The 22,252-nt window shown below is 28.9% G+C and overlaps 1 protein-coding gene across 1 annotated transcript in view; it reads left to right on the plus strand.

Annotated features, from left to right (window-relative positions):
* Positions 1-9,060: 9,060 nt before the first annotated feature.
* The window catches only part of LOC111635986 (ras GTPase-activating protein 3-like), a 71,410-nt gene continuing 58,218 nt past the window's right edge, over positions 9,061-22,252 (plus strand). Inside the window, exon 1 of the mRNA XM_023381137.1 lies at positions 9,061-9,204. Within this exon, the coding sequence (XP_023236905.1) occupies positions 9,150-9,204 (55 nt within the window). The 5' untranslated portion in view covers positions 9,061-9,149. The remainder of the gene's footprint in view (positions 9,205-22,252) is intronic.

Below are 22,252 nucleotides of genomic sequence, written 5' to 3' on the forward strand. Positions count from 1 at the left end.
ATACATTCTAGAACAACTTTTCTATATATAATTTTTTTTCAGATTATTATTATTATTGTATATAATTTTAATTTTATTGTATTTTAAATCTTTTAAATTATACATAGAAATTATTAATTTATAATAATATTGAATGGATTTTTAAATAAATAAATAATAATAATAAATAAAAAATTACAAACATGTTTCATTCTAAACACTGTAATCGTAATTTGATAAAATCCATTCACTGAATCGTGATCTCGGGTTATCACGTTACTCGCCGAGAACGTGCGAAGTATGGAACAAGATGGCGGTCGACTTGGGGAGTGTGCGGGTAGAAGAGCGTTTAAAGATTAAAATCGGTGAGTTAATTAAGTTTTATTTCATTCGTTTAGGTTGAATTATAAATAGAATATTAACGTGTAATTTTTTAAACGTATAAAAATGGAAATAATGGCTTTCGTGAATTCATTTTAAGCCACTTCCGATGTTGTTTATGCGTCATGAATGAATGCAAACAGGCAAAATATTTCAAAAAAATAATAAATAGAAAAAAAACCTAAACAAAGTTTTTTTTTTTTAAATCATTTTCTTCACGATAGAAATACGAGAGGAAATTGATACGATTCGTATGATCTTATTAATGTATGTGATTTAAATTTCCTAGAAGTCTAATGATTTTATCTTCCTCTTTTACATACTTTCATTACATTCTTATATGATCTTGTAATTTGAAAACCGTATAAAACTTTATATTAAAATATTAACTTATGTATATTTAATGAATGCAATCAGAAACATGTTCATATCATTAAACTTTAAAAGACAGATAGATTACATGCAGCTATCTCATCATTATGAAAAAGATTACTCATTGATATGAATAAAATCACCTAAATTCGTGAGTTGGTGACCTTCATTCTGACCTTAAATATAATTTACTATACACAAATAACTGCTAAATGAATATATTTTGAATCTTCTTAATGAATTCTCTTTTTATTATTACTTTTTAAATTGATTTATATGAATTTATAGAAAATTAAAATGAATTAGCATGTTCTGATGATAAATTTTAATTATTTATAAGAAATTTCTAAGTATTTCTTCTTAGAATAACATGTTACTTTGAATCAAATGTTGTTTATCAGTAATTCTTTGAAATAAAATGAATGATTTCTTATCAGTTTTTAATCATTCTTTGATAATATGTGATTTATAAATTTAAATGATTCGTTTGGTTATTACGTATAATTTACCGGAATGTAATTATTCTTCGAATAATTTATGTATGTAAAATACTTAACATTTTAATTAAAAATTTAATTAAAACAGAGCTATATTTTATTGGCTTACTTCCATGCACACAAAGCTAGAACTATTTAAAATAAGAGAAACAAAACCTTTCACACTTTATTTCTAGCAATCTTAATCCATAAGAACAAATGCTTTTGGCCATTTTGAATGGCTTTCTTCAGGTACAATCTGTATTCTCTCTTATTGGCTTACATTGAGAACCTATCCTATGTATATATATTATCCTAGGAATGTATACAAACTATAACTTAAAAAATCATATGTTTTATAAATAATAGATTCAAAGTATTAGGTAAGTGCTTTGAATCCTTATGATTAAAATGGTGACCTATTAGTTTATAAATAAAAGTCTGCCTGATTCTTATTTCATGTTTTTGGAAAGAAAATAATTTATGGATTATTCAAAAAATACATACAGTACATACATAAAGGTTAAAAAATATACAAGTGGTAAATTGATGGTTTAGGGATTATTGATGTGGTTAATTTTAACTATAAAATACTTTTGAAAAATAAGATGAAACATTTGAAAATATTTGTTTATTGGTAGTCAATATAAATTTTCATTGTTTCCAGTTGTTAGAAAATAATTCAGTTATTAATAATTGTAAGTTATAATAATAATTTATTATAACATTATAATTCAAGAAAATGAACTAATTTTAAAACAGTTTTTAAAAAGTTACTATATACACTATTAACAAAGTTATAACAAAATTAATACTTGTATTTATGAGAAGTATTTTTGCCTTTTGAAAGTTTTATTGTTAATGAAAACTATCATGTTAAAACTATGTATTAAAACTACATATGTTATTTTTTCATATTTAAATTAGTAAATAACATAATAATAATATAAATAAATAAAAGAAAAGCAAACATGAAGAATATTGATAGTGAAGAAGAAATATATTAATATAGAAAAAAGACTCCTGCTACAGAATGAAAGTTCCATATATCAAATTACAAATGGAAGATTATTTTTCAGAGGATTTGTAACAAAAATTTGAAATGCTTGAGTGTGTATTCTAGTGAAATGAAATGAAAATAATTTATAAATTAAAAGAAAACTGAAAGATAAATGCTTATTAAAAACTAATGAAAATTTTATATTTAGATGTTCCATGTACTAATTAACATACAGTAACTTGAGATTTGTTGAAAATAATGAGTAAATAATCTTAAGTAGTTAGTCATGTAAAGTCTTAAGACAAAACAATGCTAAGAATAAACTCATTAATGCAAGTGCCTTTATTAATAGGCCTTTTTTTCAAGCATACATTCTAGAACAACTTTTCAAATTTAAACATGTTTGTAATTCAGCAATGGTACATTATAATAAAAATTATGTTAAAAAATATTATTATTAATATAAAATTACTGAAGAAAAGAATTAACCTATCATCAAAATAGCATCAAAAATATATCAAGCAATGTATATGATACTGTATTCACTGGGTGTTGTCAATTGTTTTTTTTTAATCATTTTTATGAGAAACAAGGAACTCACTTGATTATAGCATTTTATGATGCTGATTACATCTCAGAGTTTATGATTGAGGTCTAATAAGAGAATTTTAGCAATTTTGGTGGATCTTTTGTCTGTTGTTATCTCTCTCTCTCTCTCTCTCTCTCTCTCCCTCTNATAACGAAAAAGGATATTTTAAAAAATTACTTCTACAGACACTTTCAATTTTACTTAGAAATAGACAAATTCATTTACTGTAAAAAAGACAAACGAAAATTTATTTGAAAAACACAAATATTTGTTTTATTTGGGTCTCTAATTAATAAAAATCGACAAAACACCATTTTAAAGTGCATTTTTATTCAACTAATATATAAATAATATGTAGCCCAAGAAGTAGCCAAAGCGCCAAATGATATTTTTTACCTCAAACCAAAAAAAGTAGCCACATTTGGCGCAAATGTAGCCAAATCTTGCAACGTTGAAAAAAATACTAAATAAAGCTGGAGTTGTGACTCAAAGAATTATAGACCAAATGCGGGGAAAACAGAGAAAAGACAAAAGATGAAAAAGTGAGAAAGGTTGGAAAATTAAGGGTTCATATTTGCTTAACAGAAGATCTATTTAACGTTTCTTACTACTACATCTTTTGTCCTTTCTCACCTTTCCCTCCTTTCCCAAATTTGGGTCTATAATTCTTTGAGTCACAACTCCAGCTTTATTTAGTAATCCTTCCTCATTCACACATCTCCAATTATTTGAAAATATTTCCTTTCCACTGAAAAATAAAATATGAATAAAGGTTTACGACTTTGTGAAACTTATTTTTTGAGTTTATGCCGTTGAAATAAATAAATAATAAAAAAATTAAAACATTTGTCAGTTTTGTTTACACGTTTATTGGGCCGCATTGGAACTTGCCTTGGGCCGCATGCGGCCCGCGGGCTGGACACCCCTGCTCTAGACCATCACTGACGCGCATTAACTGATTGCCCCTGGAAGTCGGCTTCTTACAGAAACACAGCTTCCCTATCATCAAATGTCACGGCACGCCACTGGTAAATAGACAAATTCATGAACATGAACGATTGGAATCTTACGAATGCACTAATTATTTCTAAATTTTATAGACATAATTATATATAACTTAAGACACTTTTTAAAACCAATCGAAACCTAAACGCTCTATATAAAGGTTTTCTTATTTTTAATCTCGGCACTGTTGACGAGGATCTTTTAATCATGCTCATCACGGAGGTAGACGAGGGGTGAAGAACAGGGAAAACATATCTAGGACAAACCATCTGTAAAAAGTTTCTGGTTTGCCAGATTTGATTACAGGCCCCCAAATGGGAGGATGACGTTTTTAAAGCCTTGGCTATTATTTTTTTTTCTTTTTTTAACTCTTTCCGCTCTGTGGGCACTAAAAGGGTCTCTTTTTGCAAGCCCATTATGGGTTCGGCCAAGCCCACAGTGCGGCTGCCGGGTGGTGAGGGACGGGGCCCGACATATCCAAACGGACCACCTTCCGAAAAATTCCTGGGGATTTTTTCGACCCGTTCGGATTCGAACCCAGGTTCCTCAGAGCGGTAGGCTGCCACCTTGACCGCTCGGCCATCCGGCCACACGGCTATCCATTCATAAAGCTATACAGATTATAGAATGTCAAACAAATATTTATCATTAGAGGCAATATTATGCTATAATTTGAGTAGTATTTCGATATTTCCGATTCATCAAATCATCTGTTATCATTAAATATTAAGATATTTATAGTTTTAAACTATTAAAATATTATTTAGTTTAAGATTTTTACGATAAGTTATTATATAACAAAAATGTAAACATGTTATTAGCAAACGTTAAAAATTGGTTTTGCTTATACTCTTCCTATTCTAGTACAATAAAATTATTTAAAATTAATTAATAAATTTTCAGAAATTATTTATTTGAAATGATTGGACCGAAATCAAATTATAATAGGAAACTAAGAATGACTAGATAATGTTCGAGATAGTAAAATTGTTAGTCGTTCTAGACCTAGAGGAACTGATTTCGAATCTCTGTCGTTTCAGGAATGTCATAGATGGTTTGACTCGAATAAGTCAAGCTCGACTTTCATCACCCCTATAAACCTAGTGAAACTCATGAATGTGAAAAATGCCTTCTTAGTACTCGTTGGATCACCAAAGTGGCTAAGGCTGTCCACATATTTCTCCGGGAGCAAGTGGGAAAATGAAAATAGAACGGTTAAGATGCAAGCAGCTTTTGCAAGTTATAATGTAAAAGCTATTAACAATTTTGTGACTATGATTTGACTGTCAAATGTCTATTTTTAAAATTAATATTCATTAATCACATAATTTTAACAGGTTTTTTCTTCCATTCCATGTTTTGCCGGCCACTAACCGCATTGTATAGAATTGATGAGATTCTAAACTGATCCGGATATTTATGATTTTTCATAGATATTTTAGATCGAGTCATGTGATGGCTTGAGTCCTCCATGACTTCAAACTTTTCCTCCATATCTCGCAGCCTCTAGCCTAAGATATAAGCTTATGATAGGTCCTAAATTGTAAGACAACTCTGATTAATTTCTATCCAACTTCTCCTCGTTATCTCCTTGGTCTCATCCCTTCTATTCTTTCGTAGAGAGCTCTGTTAGGTAGCCTTTCTGGCTTCATTCGTTCCATGTGTCCAAACCCACATAGTTGTTTCTTAGTTATTCTTCTCGTGATCAACATGTTGATCACGAGAAGAATTTTGAAGTTCAAGTCCTGCCTAACTCTCTCGTTAGTCTTCAGTTCAATCCATTTGGTTTCATTTATACGTCGTAGGCATTTCATCTTAAATGCAGCCAATCTCTTCTCTTCCTGTTTGTTCAGAATCCACACTTCTGAGGCATAAGTTAGGGTTGGAACACTAATAGTGTTATAAAGTTTGATTTTAACTTCTTTAATGAACTTTTTATTATTCCATATTTTATTCAGTCTGTTAAATGCAATTGCTAACCAGTGCTTAATCATTTCTGTTACTTAAATTGTCAGTGATGAGGGCTCCAGGTAACTAAATTTATTTACCTGTTCAAAAAGTTTTCCTTCTAATTGTACATTTAAAGTTTACCTGCTTCTAGATATCATCATTATTTTTGTTTTATCAATATTAATCAACATATTGAATTTTTTTGCTACTTGATTCAGCTTTACCAATGATGATTCTATTTTACTTTTTAAATTTGCGATCAAAGCTAAGTCATCCGCATACTTAATATGGGCTAGACTATATCCATTTAAATTAATACTATCCAAATCAGCTAGTGTCTTATCAGATATTTCTTCAAGGTAGATGTTGAAATGGAGGAAAAGAGCCGGCATTGTTGTAATTTTTTCTTCATAGTTATCTTGTCAATGATCATACTACTGTATTTTACTATGCTATTAGTGTGATTTTAAATGATATGCCAGAAAGCGTAGAATCTCGTTATCTATGGGTGTTTATTTCAGGATCTCCAGTAGCTTTTCTCTGTTCATCGAATCAAATGCCTGTTTAAAGTCTATAATGCAAAGGCATAATTTATGATTATATTTTCAGTGTAGATCTGCTAGCCTGAATAAAGTAAATATTCGGTCAATTGATGCTATTCTGACAATATCTCAACTGACAATATTGCAGGAAAACTTAAAGAGAATAACCAAGTTTTCCTGCAACATTCTCAGTTTCCCTGGTTTGTATAAAGATCTGATATTGATCGTGACAATATGCCGAATTTGTTTGCTTGAGCACATATCCAACCTATGTAAAACTCGGTTTGGTGCATCGGCAGTTTCGGACTCAATAGCATTATCTTATTTCTTCAATTGTTGCGTTTTCATGGAGGTTTAAGACACAGTAGTGTAGCCGACTTTTCAATCCTCTGCTATACCTTTTGGTCCACGGCTCCTTATTCTTTATTCGGGACGTCCGTTAGCGATTTCTTCATTCGTGAAAACGGACGGACACTGTTTTCTCGCAAAAAATTCGACCAAAACAAAATTGAAAATATTTGAACTTTTCTGTTTCTGTTTAGTTTTTGGTTGTAATTTAATTAATAGCACAACTTTTCGTAGTGACATCAACAAATTGAAAGTCGTTTCGACATTTTCAACAAGTTTCAACATTTAAGAAAAATGGCGGAAAAACAAATGTTGCATTAAGAAGTTACTTGTAATGAACAGAAACGAAGAAACTTAAACAAATGTCTTCTATTTTGAATATAGTAATTATTTTCCGTTAATTATTTTAGTTGGTTTTCATGTAGTATGGAGATTAGCCGTAATAGAAATTAAAATGAAACAAAATGATGTAGTTCTTCATTTTTTCTTATCAGTTTGTTTTGATTAACATGGAGTTCAGGAATAACACAGTAGAATAAAAAGTTTTCGTGGTTTCATTATCATATTTTTATTGTTTTGAGGAGCTGAACAAATTGTTAAAGTCTTATTTCGTCTACATATAACACTTTCCCTTAAAATTATGAATGTTTTTAGTTAATGTAATTTTTTAATATTTGTAATTTTGAATTTGTAATATAGCTAAACAAATTGCTTATCGATACATTTTCTTTTAAATATCATTTTCATTCAAACGATAACTATGATTAAGAAAACAGGCAAAATTTAATAATAGTTGTGAATCATTGTAATTATATCATATTGTAATTTTTAAAATACCATGCACTCAAACTGACAACACATGATCATATATTTTTTACAAAGAATGATTCTTTTAAATAATATTTTATTTTAATTTAAATGTGTTTGTACACGACAAAATGTATTGTACTGTACATGTTGCGTGTATTGTTATTGAATAAAGTGGATGATCTTAGAGAAAAATCTATCTCAGGTAGAGTGACTCTACTGCATTTTTAAGAATCAAAGCCGGAACAAATTCAGAAAATAATTTAACATATCCGGAACAGTTTACATATTATTATTTTTTTTATTGTTTAAGTTCATATAATATTCAGCAGGTCGAAAAACCTCAGGAATTTTTTGTGGGTAGTCTATTCAGATGTGTCATCTCTCACCGCCTGGCCGCTTCATAATGGGCTTACTAAAAAGAGATTCTCTTAGTGTCCATAGGGTAAAAAGAATTTTAAAAAATATATACTGTATATGTAATTAATTAAAGCTAGCTATTGAAGTTGTAATATTATATAGACGAATCATTTTCAAACAAACTATAATACAAATTTTATCATTTATTATATTTTTTTTCAATTTATGATAACTTTACACTTCGAACTTTTATATTTTATTACTAAACGCATAAATTTTAGAAATATATCGCTAGGATGAAGTATTTAATGTTTCATGCCTGAGATGCTACGTCCTTGGACAATTGTATAATCAGCGTTCCGTGTAGTAACGTCAATAGAATTAAGCATAACTGTCCGGAACAGGAATCCTTCTCTATTAATCTATAATCTCTGTTTTCTGTATAAACATGTTTGCTTCTATTTTCTCTGAAAAAGTTTTAACACATAAACTAACTATTTAGCTTATTTTAATTCGATATTTCTCGGCATTTTATAAAGCGATCCATTTGAACTGCCGTAAATATTAATTAAACGTGTACTTTTTTGAGGCCTATCTCCATTTCAATTAAATCTCTTGTGTTTATTTCTTGTGTCTATAATATTTTAGTTATATTCGAAAAAAAGTTAAGGAGGAAAGCGAAGTATACGCATCTTTCAAATTGATTAAATATAAAGTTTTTAAATAAATTTTTCGTGATTTACCGCAATATTTCCGCGAATTACAGGTGGTTCGGTTGAGAAATATAAATAAAACTGATATTAGAAGAGTATATTTTATATGTGTTTAGTTAAAATGCATTATTTTATTTTATATCATTGAATTTAATTAGTTTATAATTTATATAATTCAATATAATATTTACTTCAAAAGAAATTTTCACATAATTTTTAATTAAAAGAAATGATATCAGGGTTAAAGGTTAACTTTAATTTAAATATAATTTTTCTTTCTGAATTTTTTAAAAGATTTCTTAATATTTTATTCAAACTTTATACAGTAATTTTTATCAGCTTTTGCACGAGATAAGATTATTCTAATTATCAATTTCCAATTAAATATATGAAATAGAATCAAATATTAAACTAAGCATTTTTATTATCGAAAAATNATACATAGAAATTATTAATTTATAATAATATTGAATGGATTTTTAAATAAATAAATAATAATAATAAATAAAAAATTACAAACATGTTTCATTCTAAACACTGTAATCGTAATTTGATAAAATCCATTCACTGAATCGTGATCTCGGGTTATCACGTTACTCGCCGAGAACGTGCGAAGTATGGAACAAGATGGCGGTCGACTTGGGGAGTGTGCGGGTAGAAGAGCGTTTAAAGATTAAAATCGGTGAGTTAATTAAGTTTTATTTCATTCGTTTAGGTTGAATTATAAATAGAATATTAACGTGTAATTTTTTAAACGTATAAAAATGGAAATAATGGCTTTCGTGAATTCATTTTAAGCCACTTCCGATGTTGTTTATGCGTCATGAATGAATGCAAACAGGCAAAATATTTCAAAAAAATAATAAATAGAAAAAAAACCTAAACAAAGTTTTTTTTTTAAAATCATTTTCTTCACGATAGAAATACGAGAGGAAATTGATACGATTCGTATGATCTTATTAATGTATGTGATTTAAATTTCCTAGAAGTCTAATGATTTTATCTTCCTCTTTTACATACTTTCATTACATTCTTATATGATCTTGTAATTTGAAAACCGTATAAAACTTTATATTAAAATATTAACTTATGTATATTTAATGAATGCAATCAGAAACATGTTCATATCATTAAACTTTAAAAGACAGATAGATTACATGCAGCTATCTCATCATTATGAAAAAGATTACTCATTGATATGAATAAAATCACCTAAATTCGTGAGTTGGTGACCTTCATTCTGACCTTAAATATAATTTACTATACACAAATAACTGCTAAATGAATATATTTTGAATCTTCTTAATGAATTCTCTTTTTATTATTACTTTTTAAATTGATTTATATGAATTTATAGAAAATTAAAATGAATTAGCATGTTCTGATGATAAATTTTAATTATTTATAAGAAATTTCTAAGTATTTCTTCTTAGAATAACATGTTACTTTGAATCAAATGTTGTTTATCAGTAATTCTTTGAAATAAAATGAATGATTTCTTATCAGTTTTTAATCATTCTTTGATAATATGTGATTTATAAATTTAAATGATTCGTTTGGTTATTACGTATAATTTACCGGAATGTAATTATTCTTCGAATAATTTATGTATGTAAAATACTTAACATTTTAATTAAAAATTTAATTAAAACAGAGCTATATTTTATTGGCTTACTTCCATGCACACAAAGCTAGAACTATTTAAAATAAGAGAAACAAAACCTTTCACACTTTATTTCTAGCAATCTTAATCCATAAGAACAAATGCTTTTGGCCATTTTGAATGGCTTTCTTCAGGTACAATCTGTATTCTCTCTTATTGGCTTACATTGAGAACCTATCCTATGTATATATATTATCCTAGGAATGTATACAAACTATAACTTAAAAAATCATATGTTTTATAAATAATAGATTCAAAGTATTAGGTAAGTGCTTTGAATCCTTATGATTAAAATGGTGACCTATTAGTTTATAAATAAAAGTCTGCCTGATTCTTATTTCATGTTTTTGGAAAGAAAATAATTTATGGATTATTCAAAAAATACATACAGTACATACATAAAGGTTAAAAAATATACAAGTGGTAAATTGATGGTTTAGGGATTATTGATGTGGTTAATTTTAACTATAAAATACTTTTGAAAAATAAGATGAAACATTTGAAAATATTTGTTTATTGGTAGTCAATATAAATTTTCATTGTTTCCAGTTGTTAGAAAATAATTCAGTTATTAATAATTGTAAGTTATAATAATAATTTATTATAACATTATAATTCAAGAAAATGAACTAATTTTAAAACAGTTTTTAAAAAGTTACTATATACACTATTAACAAAGTTATAACAAAATTAATACTTGTATTTATGAGAAGTATTTTTGCCTTTTGAAAGTTTTATTGTTAATGAAAACTATCATGTTAAAACTATGTATTAAAACTACATATGTTATTTTTTCATATTTAAATTAGTAAATAACATAATAATAATATAAATAAATAAAAGAAAAGCAAACATGAAGAATATTGATAGTGAAGAAGAAATATATTAATATAGAAAAAAGACTCCTGCTACAGAATGAAAGTGCCATATATCAAATTACAAATGGAAGATTATTTTTCAGAGGATTTGTAACAAAAATTTGAAATGCTTGAGTGTGTATTCTAGTGAAATGAAATGAAAATAATTTATAAATTAAAAGAAAACTGAAAGATAAATGCTTATTAAAAACTAATGAAAATTTTATATTTAGATGTTCCATGTACTAATTAACATACAGTAACTTGAGATTTGTTGAAAATAATGAGTAAATAATCTTAAGTAGTTAGTCATGTAAAGTCTTAAGACAAAACAATGCTAAGAATAAACTCATTAATGCAAGTGCCTTTATTAATAGGCCTTTTTTTCAAGCATACATTCTAGAACAACTTTTCAAATTTAAACATGTTTGTAATTCAGCAATGGTACATTATAATAAAAATTATGTTAAAAAATATTATTATTAATATAAAATTACTGAAGAAAAGAATTAACCTATCATCAAAATAGCATCAAAAATATATCAAGCAATGTATATGATACTGTATTCACTGGGTGTTGTCAATTGTTTTTTTTTAATCATTTTTATGAGAAACAAGGAACTCACTTGATTATAGCATTTTATGATGCTGATTACATCTCAGAGTTTATGATTGAGGTCTAATAAGAGAATTTTAGCAATTTTGGTGGATCTTTTGTCTGTTGTTATCTCTCTCTCTCTCTCTCTCTCTCTCTCTCTCTTTTTTTTTTTTTTTTTTTTTTTTTTCCTTCTTTTATCAAATTGCCAAAACCAAGCAGTTATACCTGTATAATTGTATATTATTAAACTTGATAAATCTTTATACATACATGTGACTTGATATCATTTTTGATCAAGAATTGCTATCCTGATGTGTGTAAGAAATAACAGCAAACTAAAACAATAAACCAATGCTTATGTTGAATAATCTGTAGATTAATCCTCTTTGAAAAACAAGTATTCATCTAGCATATCTAATTTTAAGTATCAAAGCTGAGAAAAGAAATTTCTTTTTTCTGCTTCTATGGTATGGAATACAGAATGGTGTTAATCATCGGCATTTACTATTTGTTATAGGCAGATAATTAACCTATATTAAATATGGTATACATCACTGAAATCTTATTTAATTTATGCTTTATTTTTTGCTGACTTGATAAAATCATATAAAAACAATAACAATCTTTAATAAGTGGTATCTATGAAATTCATAAGTAAAAAAAAGAAAAAAGTTGGTGTAAATGAAAAGTTATCTGACAAAAGACTTCAAGACACTCATGTTTGCTTAGAAGTCTCTCATGATGCTTTTGTGGGGGCCGAGGGGGGGAGAAATTATAAACTTCTCGATGAACGATAATAGGTGATATGTATCGTCATCGTCTCCCTTGCCATTTGGATTGCCGAGCGGTAACAATCAACGACATGTGGAAGCAGTTGAGTCAGAGATAGATGCTTCGTTTACAAACAACACAACCGTTTATTAAACACGAAAGAAGCTTACAAGATTTCTGCGATCTTGGAAGTTCTACATCGGCTGCGGTCGCTGGGTCTTCCTCTCCTTTCCAAGATAGTCCCATTTTGAAGGAGTGTACCTTGTTCGCGAATGAACCATTCCATCACGTCTCGATGACTCCGGGACGATGCGGTCGACTTCCGTTGATGGAAAGATGTCGATCCGAGGTCGGGAGATGGAGACGAAGATGGGTGTGAGACACACACACAACAATAGATCTGTCACTTGGAACTTTCAGGAGAAGAAGCCGTTGCATCCTTGAAAGTCAGGGGTTTTATCTGTTTTCTCTCAGATTCCCCTTACCGATTGGTCTCTCCTCGTCACCTGATGACAATTCGAAACCTTTCAGGGGCGCGGGAGAGATCAAAATCGAAGTTTAATTCGATCTCCAACCGGAAATGGTCGAAGGACTTACATTCTTCTATTGTTTTAAAGTTAGCGTTGCGTTTTCATATAATAAAAATCTATTTCTAACTAATATATTATTTTCTTTAAAACAAATATTTTAACGCGAATTTTAGTGAGTGTTCGGACCTGTCCAGAGCTTCACACTTTTAAGGCATTTATCTGAAGAGATTGGCTTATCCTTTAGTTTTCATTTATATACCATGTTTTCTTGATTCTAATGTGCCATTGAATTTAATGTGCACCTGTTTTCAAAATGCCAAAACTAAAAAAAAAAAACTATTAGCTTGCAAATATAATGAATACTCTATATTGAAAACTCAGTTATAAAAAGTTAAAGCAATAGTATTAAACACATTTTTTGAAAAGCATTTTATTTTCATGTGTAGTGTTTTGTGATATCTGTATTTTTGAATATATTCATTTATTATTTCATTATCAAGTACAAGGGACCTGTGGAATAATACAAAATCAATGTTTTAATAGCTAGATTTCATATTAGTTTGCAAAAGCATGAAATTTACCAAATACATAGTATCATACTGAAATATCTATATAGATGTTCTTCAGCATAGTGAATAACCCTTTGTTTAAACACAGCTTTGTAGGAGATTCATCTTCTGGACATTTTTCATATGACATATAGTTTAAAAGACTGCCAAACTGTTATAAAACCAAAATTACACCTGAAGTAATAGGAGGGATGTGTACCATATCTATATTGGCATTGTAATACATGCAAATTGCTGACCAGAGTGAAGAGCAAATGATGCTGCATTAAGTTGACTTTGTGCCTGATTCTAATGCTCACTCCAATTTTTTGAAACTCAAAAAATCTAAGAAAAGATGTGCATTAGACCAAGAAAACATGGTAAATATGAAAACAATCAAATCTTAGATTTACAAAGTTGTTCACAAACTTTCAGAGTTTCTCTCAATGTTTAGCAGGGCAGCAATAAGCAGCCCACAAGTGGCTTGGTGAATAAAACTACTGAATACTGATAGTTGGTTGTGTTTGTGTCTGACTAGCAGGCTGGCTGCATGTAGTTTTTTGCTTTCTGAATAGTGATTAGTTTCTCATAGAAAGTTCTCCTAAGAGCACCTTCCCTTGACAGATCTCCCATGTGTTGTATTGCATTATTCTATCAACCAATCTTTAACAAGCATGGTTTGTTCATGATATTGCCAAGTCTGAATTGTGGCATTATCAAACCTCTTCTCTACTCTCACAAGTAAACTTCTTGTTTAACTTGGTGTATACATACAGGCAATCACCAATTTTTGGACATAACGTTTGTAAAAATGTGTACAAATGTCAATTAACTGAGTTCTGTTACAAAGAGAGTTCTGTTCCTATAGTTACAAAATCTGTTAATAAAGTAGAAAAGTTTTTTCCTTTTAAGTATACAGTATGGGTGTGTTTTTTTATGCAGCGCTCACAAAGCGCTTTACAGCGAACACTCTGAAACCCATTTCTAAACGACCAATGCTGCTTGTGACATCATTTTGCTACACTCTCGCTGCATAAACAAACATGGCCTATATGTTATAATTACAGAAAGGATTTTAAGGTGCAGCACTTTTGCAAAAATATAGCTGTTTTCATACTGATAGTTTAAGATATATATTTTGGGACATGAAATGAAGAGAAATGAACACATTATGTTGCACCTTTCATGAGATTAGCATGTTTCTCCCCTCTTTCCCTTTTCTTTGATGCTTCAGCACTTTTTCCCTCACTTTTCTCTGTGTTTTAAAAGATTGGACAGAAAAATAAATAAATAAAATAAATTATTTTCACTCTTCATGACAGCTACATAAAATCCACTATCCTTATTTTGTAAAGCAGATCAAGAACTATAAAATGGCATATTTACCATTATTGTAGTCCCAATAGTTCCCAAGATAATGTAGCAAATCTATGAGAAAACAATCTTTGACAAAATACTAGTGCTCTACATACCAATTCTCTATGAGGTCCATAAACTGTATATAGCTCAGAAAAAAAGGGCATTTCCTTATGGTCTTGAACTTCTGATGGATAGTTACCCTGTAGAGTTGATTGTATTAGTGTTGTACCAGTCCAAACTAGAACCCATTGTTCACAATAAAAACATGTCAAAGGTTAAGAAGGGAAAGTTGTATGCACTTTGAGAAGAATTCAAGATGCAATTCATTGAAACTGATGGTCTCAATCCTTGATACTGTCTGTGATGTAAATATTGCAATCAATGAGACAGAATAAACCAGCACATCTGGTACAGCAAGTATGCAAAGAATGTTGAATTTCACAAGTCAAAACATAAGCAAACTACTTTGATACATGCTTTTACTTTAGGATCTGAAAAGCCGTGGTTATCGAGTGAGTTTGGTGCAGATCTTGCCATTACATTAATCCAATCAGGAATTCTAGTCCATGAGGTAAACAATCTTGCATTCAAATTATTCTTTGAGAAGTACCGGCAAAGGTCAGTACTGAATGAGAGCACCATTAGAAAAAAATTACATAAAGCCAATTTATGAGAATTTTTTCAGTAAAATGGTCAGCAAGAGTGAAGTAGAATTTGTGTTAGATAAAACTACCGATGAAGTATATATATTGAAGTATATAAGCTGCAAAGATGTATATTGAATGTGCTAGTGTTTCCATTATTTGGTAAATGGGTGAAACCCATGCTTTTTAAGATGTTCAACTTGAGAAGACAAATGCCTGCACAGTAATGCAGTCACTCAATGATTCATGCAAGAAGCTGTGGCCAGGGAACATACAATATGAAAAAGTCTGGCTTGTGGTGAGTGATTAAGCAAGCTATAAGCTTTCGGCTGTCCAATAACTGAAGGTCATACACTCTAACTGCAACCTTGTGACATATATTGCACATGGACTACACTGTGTTTATGAAGATATCAGAGAAGAATACAGTAGGGTAAATGACTCTATTGCTGCTCTGAAGAAGATTCTTGTAAAAGCCCCCGTTGTCAAGTTTTGTATCAAGAAGTCACTTGGCTCTTTCTATGACAATTCCTTGTCATAATCAGGTGGAGTACTTGATAAGATGTGTAATTTTCTAATGCAGAAACTTTGACAAAATCAAATGCTTCATATGTGCCCTAGATTCAATGGTTGCGACAGCTATAAAGCAGGCTCAATAATTGCTCAACAGCAAAGAGCTAGATTTGGAATTTTTGCAGTACATGGCTACACATATTTGTTTGATGTGAGTCAGAGTTTTGAAGAATAAGGTATGGAGGAGAAACAGTGGAAGAAGTTGATGACTGTGTGAGGGACAACCTTGATGGATTTGCCAAATATGTTTACTTTATCCAACACTATAACAAATATCATAAAGAATGTTCATGTAACTGGTTTAGACCTGAATAAATGTATTTCATTAACACCTTGTTTTTTTGCATCTTTCATACATTTTCAGAACATTTTTTTACCCTTTTTCTGACACCTTAAAATCTGTTCTCTAGTTATAATGCATAAAATTATGTAAAACTGTATAATTACTTGTATAATATTAATTTATAACTGTATTAAAGCTGTAGATTAAACAAAAAATAAAAGTTAATTTTCACAAATGAATTTATTGTTACCAAATGAAAATTGGCAGAGAGCATTGCTGTAAGATATCTTTAAACTTTTATTTCTTGGCTGAAAATGTTTGAAAGTCCATATTTGGTATGTGAAAAGTGATTTTGGAGTATTATGTATGAAAGAATGAGTTCAAAAGTTGAGGACTGAAAGACTGACTGCGAGATACAGTATATATGTAACTGAAATGGTATGGGAGACTTTTATATTTATTTATTTATAATAGAATTTTGACAGATATAATTCAATACAATCAAAAATTTTACAAATTAGTTTAAAGTTTAATGAATAAAAAACATAAAAAGTAACTCCAAATTGTTGATAAAGCAAAATACTTCTAATGATGTATGTAAAAATGGTAATTTACTTCATATTACATTAAAGTAGTTTTTTTTCATTTAGTTTGTTTTTTAATTATTTAATTTATTTATTAATGTGTAATCTATATATATATATATATAAATGGACATGTATGTTCCTATATTTCACTTTTCCGCCAAAACTACACATTGCACGTGAATGGTGTTTGTATGTGGTGGTAGCCCCAAGTCTCCATTTGTGCATAGGGGTGGTTGCGTCTCGATAGCTATAAGGGTGCGGGAGATATGAGGCTGAAAGTGGTTGAAAGTGGCTTTCTATTTCGAATGTTTTGTTCGAATTTGTTCGAATTAAATTCGAACATAAAATTCGAATATTGGTTCGATTATAGAACGATTGTAAACGTTCCAGAAACGTTGAAAATAGTTCGTTTGACTGGACGTGAACAGGAGACGTTCAGAAATAGAATCAAGATCAAATCTCTAATCAGAAACGGGGGACCTAATTCTTGCATTCTGTGAAAATGGGTAAGATTGGCTATAATGTAATTATCTTAATCTTCACTATTAGAAAAACAGTCTTTTATATATAAAAAAAAAACTATATTACATACAAATGTACGAACAAATAAAAACCCAGTGAAGCGGGTCCTTGCAGCTAGTAATATTAGTAAATACTATTCAATAAGAAAGGTATTAGTACAGTTGGTATCCACGTGAGAAAAATCTAATTCCTATGATAGATATCTCCATACTGGAATGTTTTAAATTTATATATAATTTTTTTTTATAAAAATAAAACATATCTAACTATTCTGAGTAGACTTAGAACCAATTTACAAGAGACTTTTATGCTTAAAAATTTTTTGTTATTAAATATGTAAATGTATTGTTTGCTTTTTTCTGTAATTTATTGAATTAGAAATTTTACCAATTTTGCAAATTCAAATTTATTTATTTTTAAACTTTTTTTACACTTTTACTTTTATATAGTTCTTAAATTAGATTATAGAATTTAAGAGCTAGTTTTTAAATCAGAAATTATATGTATAAAACAAGATAGAAGTTTTTTCTAGAAAAAACCAAATGGATTATTTTTATAAAAGAAAGCTTGCTATGTCATTTTGCTATGATCTATGTAGTTTGCTATGTCATTTTGTGAGATGATATTTGAATTTCATTATTGATAAAAGTAAAGCAAGAATTTGCCAATTTGGTGATAAATAAAAACAGATAACATTATATCATTAAAAAATAATGAAAATTTGATGATAAAAAATTAGAGTTCAAAAATGATAGTGATATGTAAATTTTATCATTACAAATTCTAATATAAAAATTATTTTCGATGCTATTAGTGTGATAATGATAAATTAGAGTATTATCTGGATATGTAAATAAAGTGTGAATTGTTAAGTTCTTTCAATAGAATAGAATAAGATAATGAGAAAGAAAAAAAATATCTGTTGTAATAACTTTTTATAGTTGTTAATAATTATGTATCTAAAATTAACATGTAACATGGTAAAACTATGACTATAAATTCTGTATTTGATTTTTATTATTTTGTAAAAGTCTAAAAGTTTACTATTTGGACTATGGTAATTTGTTTGTAAATCAGAAACATATTATAGTTTATAAAAAGTTTAAAAAAATTGGTGTTATAAACATTTTGCACTTTGTAGAGATACTAAAATCTAGGAAATTTATCAATTTATAAATGTTGCTTTCCTAGTTTTATTTAATACCAACTTGATCACTATTAACCTCTATAAATTTTTCAATTATTCTTATCCTCTTCATGCCAAATTATCATTGGATCATTCAGATATCTTAAAATGAACATAATATTAAAATGATGGCATCAAGATTTGTGGATTTTGCCAATTGTAAATATGTTTTGTGAATCAGTGAAGTAGATAGATAAAAGTTTGAAGAGTTTAGTTCAGTAGTTTCCAAAGTGGGCACTACCACCTCTTCGGGCAAAAAGAAGCAAAGGGATGGCAGGGGCATTGGAAGCAGGGTCCTGACTGAATAGTATCCATAGGTGAGGAAATATTTGTGTTACCTACAACCTTTCTCTTTTCTCTGTTAAAATGTGTGAGAAGAAACATTGTATTTAATGGTTTCCAGTAAGGATGCACCGATTAATTGGTAAGTAATCGGTAATCGGCCATATCTGCCACTTAGCCGATTAATCGGTTTCGATAATCGGCCAATTTTACATTTTGGTATTTTTGTTAGAATGTTACATACAATGCTAGTACTAAACACTAATAAATTTCTGTTATATATTTATCATTTATTACATGACAAACTGAATATTAAAAAAATTTTACAATTCAAATTATTCCTTTTATTGATACATATTATAAGTATAATATAATGTTTAATATAATATAACATATAATATAAAGTTTAAACTTTAATTAAGAAAAAGTATTGAATAGGTTAAGAAGAAAAATTAAATTTTTATTTGTTTTATAAGTTTAAACTTTAAACATATAAAACAAATAAAAATTTAATATTCAAACTGTAAAACCCTTAAATTGTAATGCAAAAACATGAGAATTTCACCATTTTCAGGGCATAACCTATTTTTTGCCGGCTCATAAATGTTACCTCCAGTGCTGAAAATTTTTTCACTTTCAATGGAAGATGCTGGGGCACTTAAATATTTCATAGCTATTTTGCTCAAATTAGGAAAAAGTTCTTTTGAACTTTTCCACCACAAAAATAGGTCACTATGTCTTTGTTTAAAGGGTAAATATAAATATGTTTCTAATTCTTGATCGAAACGTTTGTTCGTCTCTTTCGTTTTTTTTTTTTTTTTTTTTAAAAACATGCTATTCTTCATTCTTTTGTTTACCAGAAGCTAATTCATCAAATAAATCAGAAAAACTTAGAAATTCACCTCCATCTTGATCACCTCCAGAAGTAGAAGCTTCAGAATTTAATTCTTATTGAGATTTCCTCTAGCATATCCTCTTTTTGAAATTTCATTTTGAATCTAATAAAAATGACAAGCATAAAGACTTGTTTTCTATATATGCTGAAAATCTTTTTTTTTTGGATTTTCTAGTTCTTCTGTTGTGTTATTAATGCCACTAAAGAAACTACTGATCTTTGCTTTTGATAAGAATAATTTCAGAGTCTCTATTGTGGGAATTATTGAAGATGAAGTGGCTTCTCGTTTGCTGGCTTTCCACAGTAATTTATTTGAATGGTTTTACAAGTAAAACAATTTTTTCAATGAGAGACTACTGATATGGGCTCAACATAGGAATTTTATTATCTTTAGCATATGTGACAAGAGCCTTTTGCTGTTCCAACATGTAGTATGTAAAACTCCAACGAGTAGGAACATCTTGAATTAATTTGTGCTTCTGCAAACCTAACTTTTCTAGCAGATTTTCCAATTTGATTACAGCTACAGCAGAATGATTAAAATGTGTGACAATATTTCTATTAACTGTGATTATAGTTTTCACATCTTGTTCAGAAAATATGCATTCATTTAGTGTCAGCTGCAGCATATGTATAAATCATGATAATGCTTCTAAGTTGCAATTCCTAATTCCAGCTACCAGATTTGCTGCAGAATCTCTTAGTACTAAGAATATCTTATCACTTGTCAACTTATACTGTTCAAGAACAATTTTTAACTGTTCACTGATTCGTGTAACTGTATGGGAACCTTCAAAGGAAACAATTTGCAAAACATCTCTTTTCTGCTGAAAATCATCATTCAACCACTGGGCTGTTACACTTAAAAAAAAAAAAAAAAGAATTGTTTGTAGTTGCTGTCCAAATATCAGCGGTTAAAGAAATACACTTTGTTTCTGTTAAACACAGAAACACTTCAACTTTTTAAACAATGTCAAAGTTTCCATGCGTCAACAATTAAGTGTTGAGATTTATTTTAGAAACAAAGGAAGAGATTGTTGATTTTGCGAGGATATTCGATTGTCTCTTGTTTACCTGACCCAAGGGAGATGGAAATACCAGGTGGAGAAAAATGGGTTTTTTTCCACATTATAATTAACTGTATAATTAACTCCAGGATCTCTCACTATTAATGAAATAAATTATTAACACTAATCGGCCGATTAATCGGTATCGGCCGATAATGCATGGCCGATTAACCGGTAATCGGCCATTTTGCTTATCGGTGCATCCTTAGTTTCCAGATGTGGAGAACAATGTACAGTAAAGATGCAAAATGAGGTTAGTAGAAAAGCTTTTCTATGAATATTTCCAAGCCTTTCCCACACAAGGGAAAACAGATTAGGGGGAGTTGAGTATAAGTTTATGGAACCAAGAGAGTGGTGGTTCAAAAAAGTTTGGGAATCATTGGTTTAGATTAACTACAAGTACAGTACACCAGTCAAAAATATTTAATAGTTTTAATAAAAGTATTAAAGTAACTTAATTTTTTACTGAATTTTCATATTGCATATTTTTGTATTTGTGTTGTGTATTTTGAGAATATTTTTGTATTATTTTAAATTAACTATCAAAATTTTACAGTGAAGTGTTTCAATAACAAATAATCTTATATCTTAAATATTTCAGATCATTTAAGTTTTTATTATTAACAAAATTCTGTTAATTTTTATTATTTTATTATAGCAAGTTTTTTTTATATTATGCAGACTAATTTTTAATTATGATTCACAAATTACTGTAATCATTGTCCTTTTTTTTTTTCTCTCAAAATGATGATATAAGTTAAATGATACTAAGCCATGAATTTAGTTGCTACTTGGGTAAATGAAAATAGGAAGATGAAGTCAGCTAGCAATAGAAAATTAAGGTTATAAAGGTTATAGTAATGAGCAATTATTTATTGTGACATTGTCACAATTTGAAGAAATTGTAGACTTTAAATTTCCACTGTTGACCATCCGTTGTCTGTCTTTCTTTAATCTTGAGAATGGAGATTGATGAAAAACGAGAGCAGATATGGAAACCTTAGGGCAGTGTTTCTCAAACTTTTTTGTCAGGCGGCACACTTGAAATTATTAAACAAAATTCACGGCACCCCTATTATTATTATTTATTATTTTGCTTTTTACGGTTAGTAAAGATATGAAGGATGAGAAGACTTTGAAAAAAATAAAAGTTTTTTATTAAAGTAAGTTTATTTCCAAACAACACAAAAGCATTCAAAACAAAAGTTATTATTATAAAGGTATCTTTTAATTATTTATTTAATTTAATACTTTAATTCAATTATTTTAAGTAATTTTAATTTAATTATTTAAAAATTTCGCGGCACCCTTGTGGCGTTCTTGCGGCACCCTAAGGTGCCGCGGCACCCGCTTTGAGAACCACTG

Source organism: Centruroides sculpturatus, unplaced genomic scaffold (genome assembly GCF_000671375.1).
Source record: "Centruroides sculpturatus isolate CEXI.00-Female unplaced genomic scaffold, Cexi_2.0 scaffold959, whole genome shotgun sequence".
Classification (NCBI taxonomy): Eukaryota; Metazoa; Arthropoda; class Arachnida; order Scorpiones; family Buthidae; genus Centruroides; species Centruroides sculpturatus.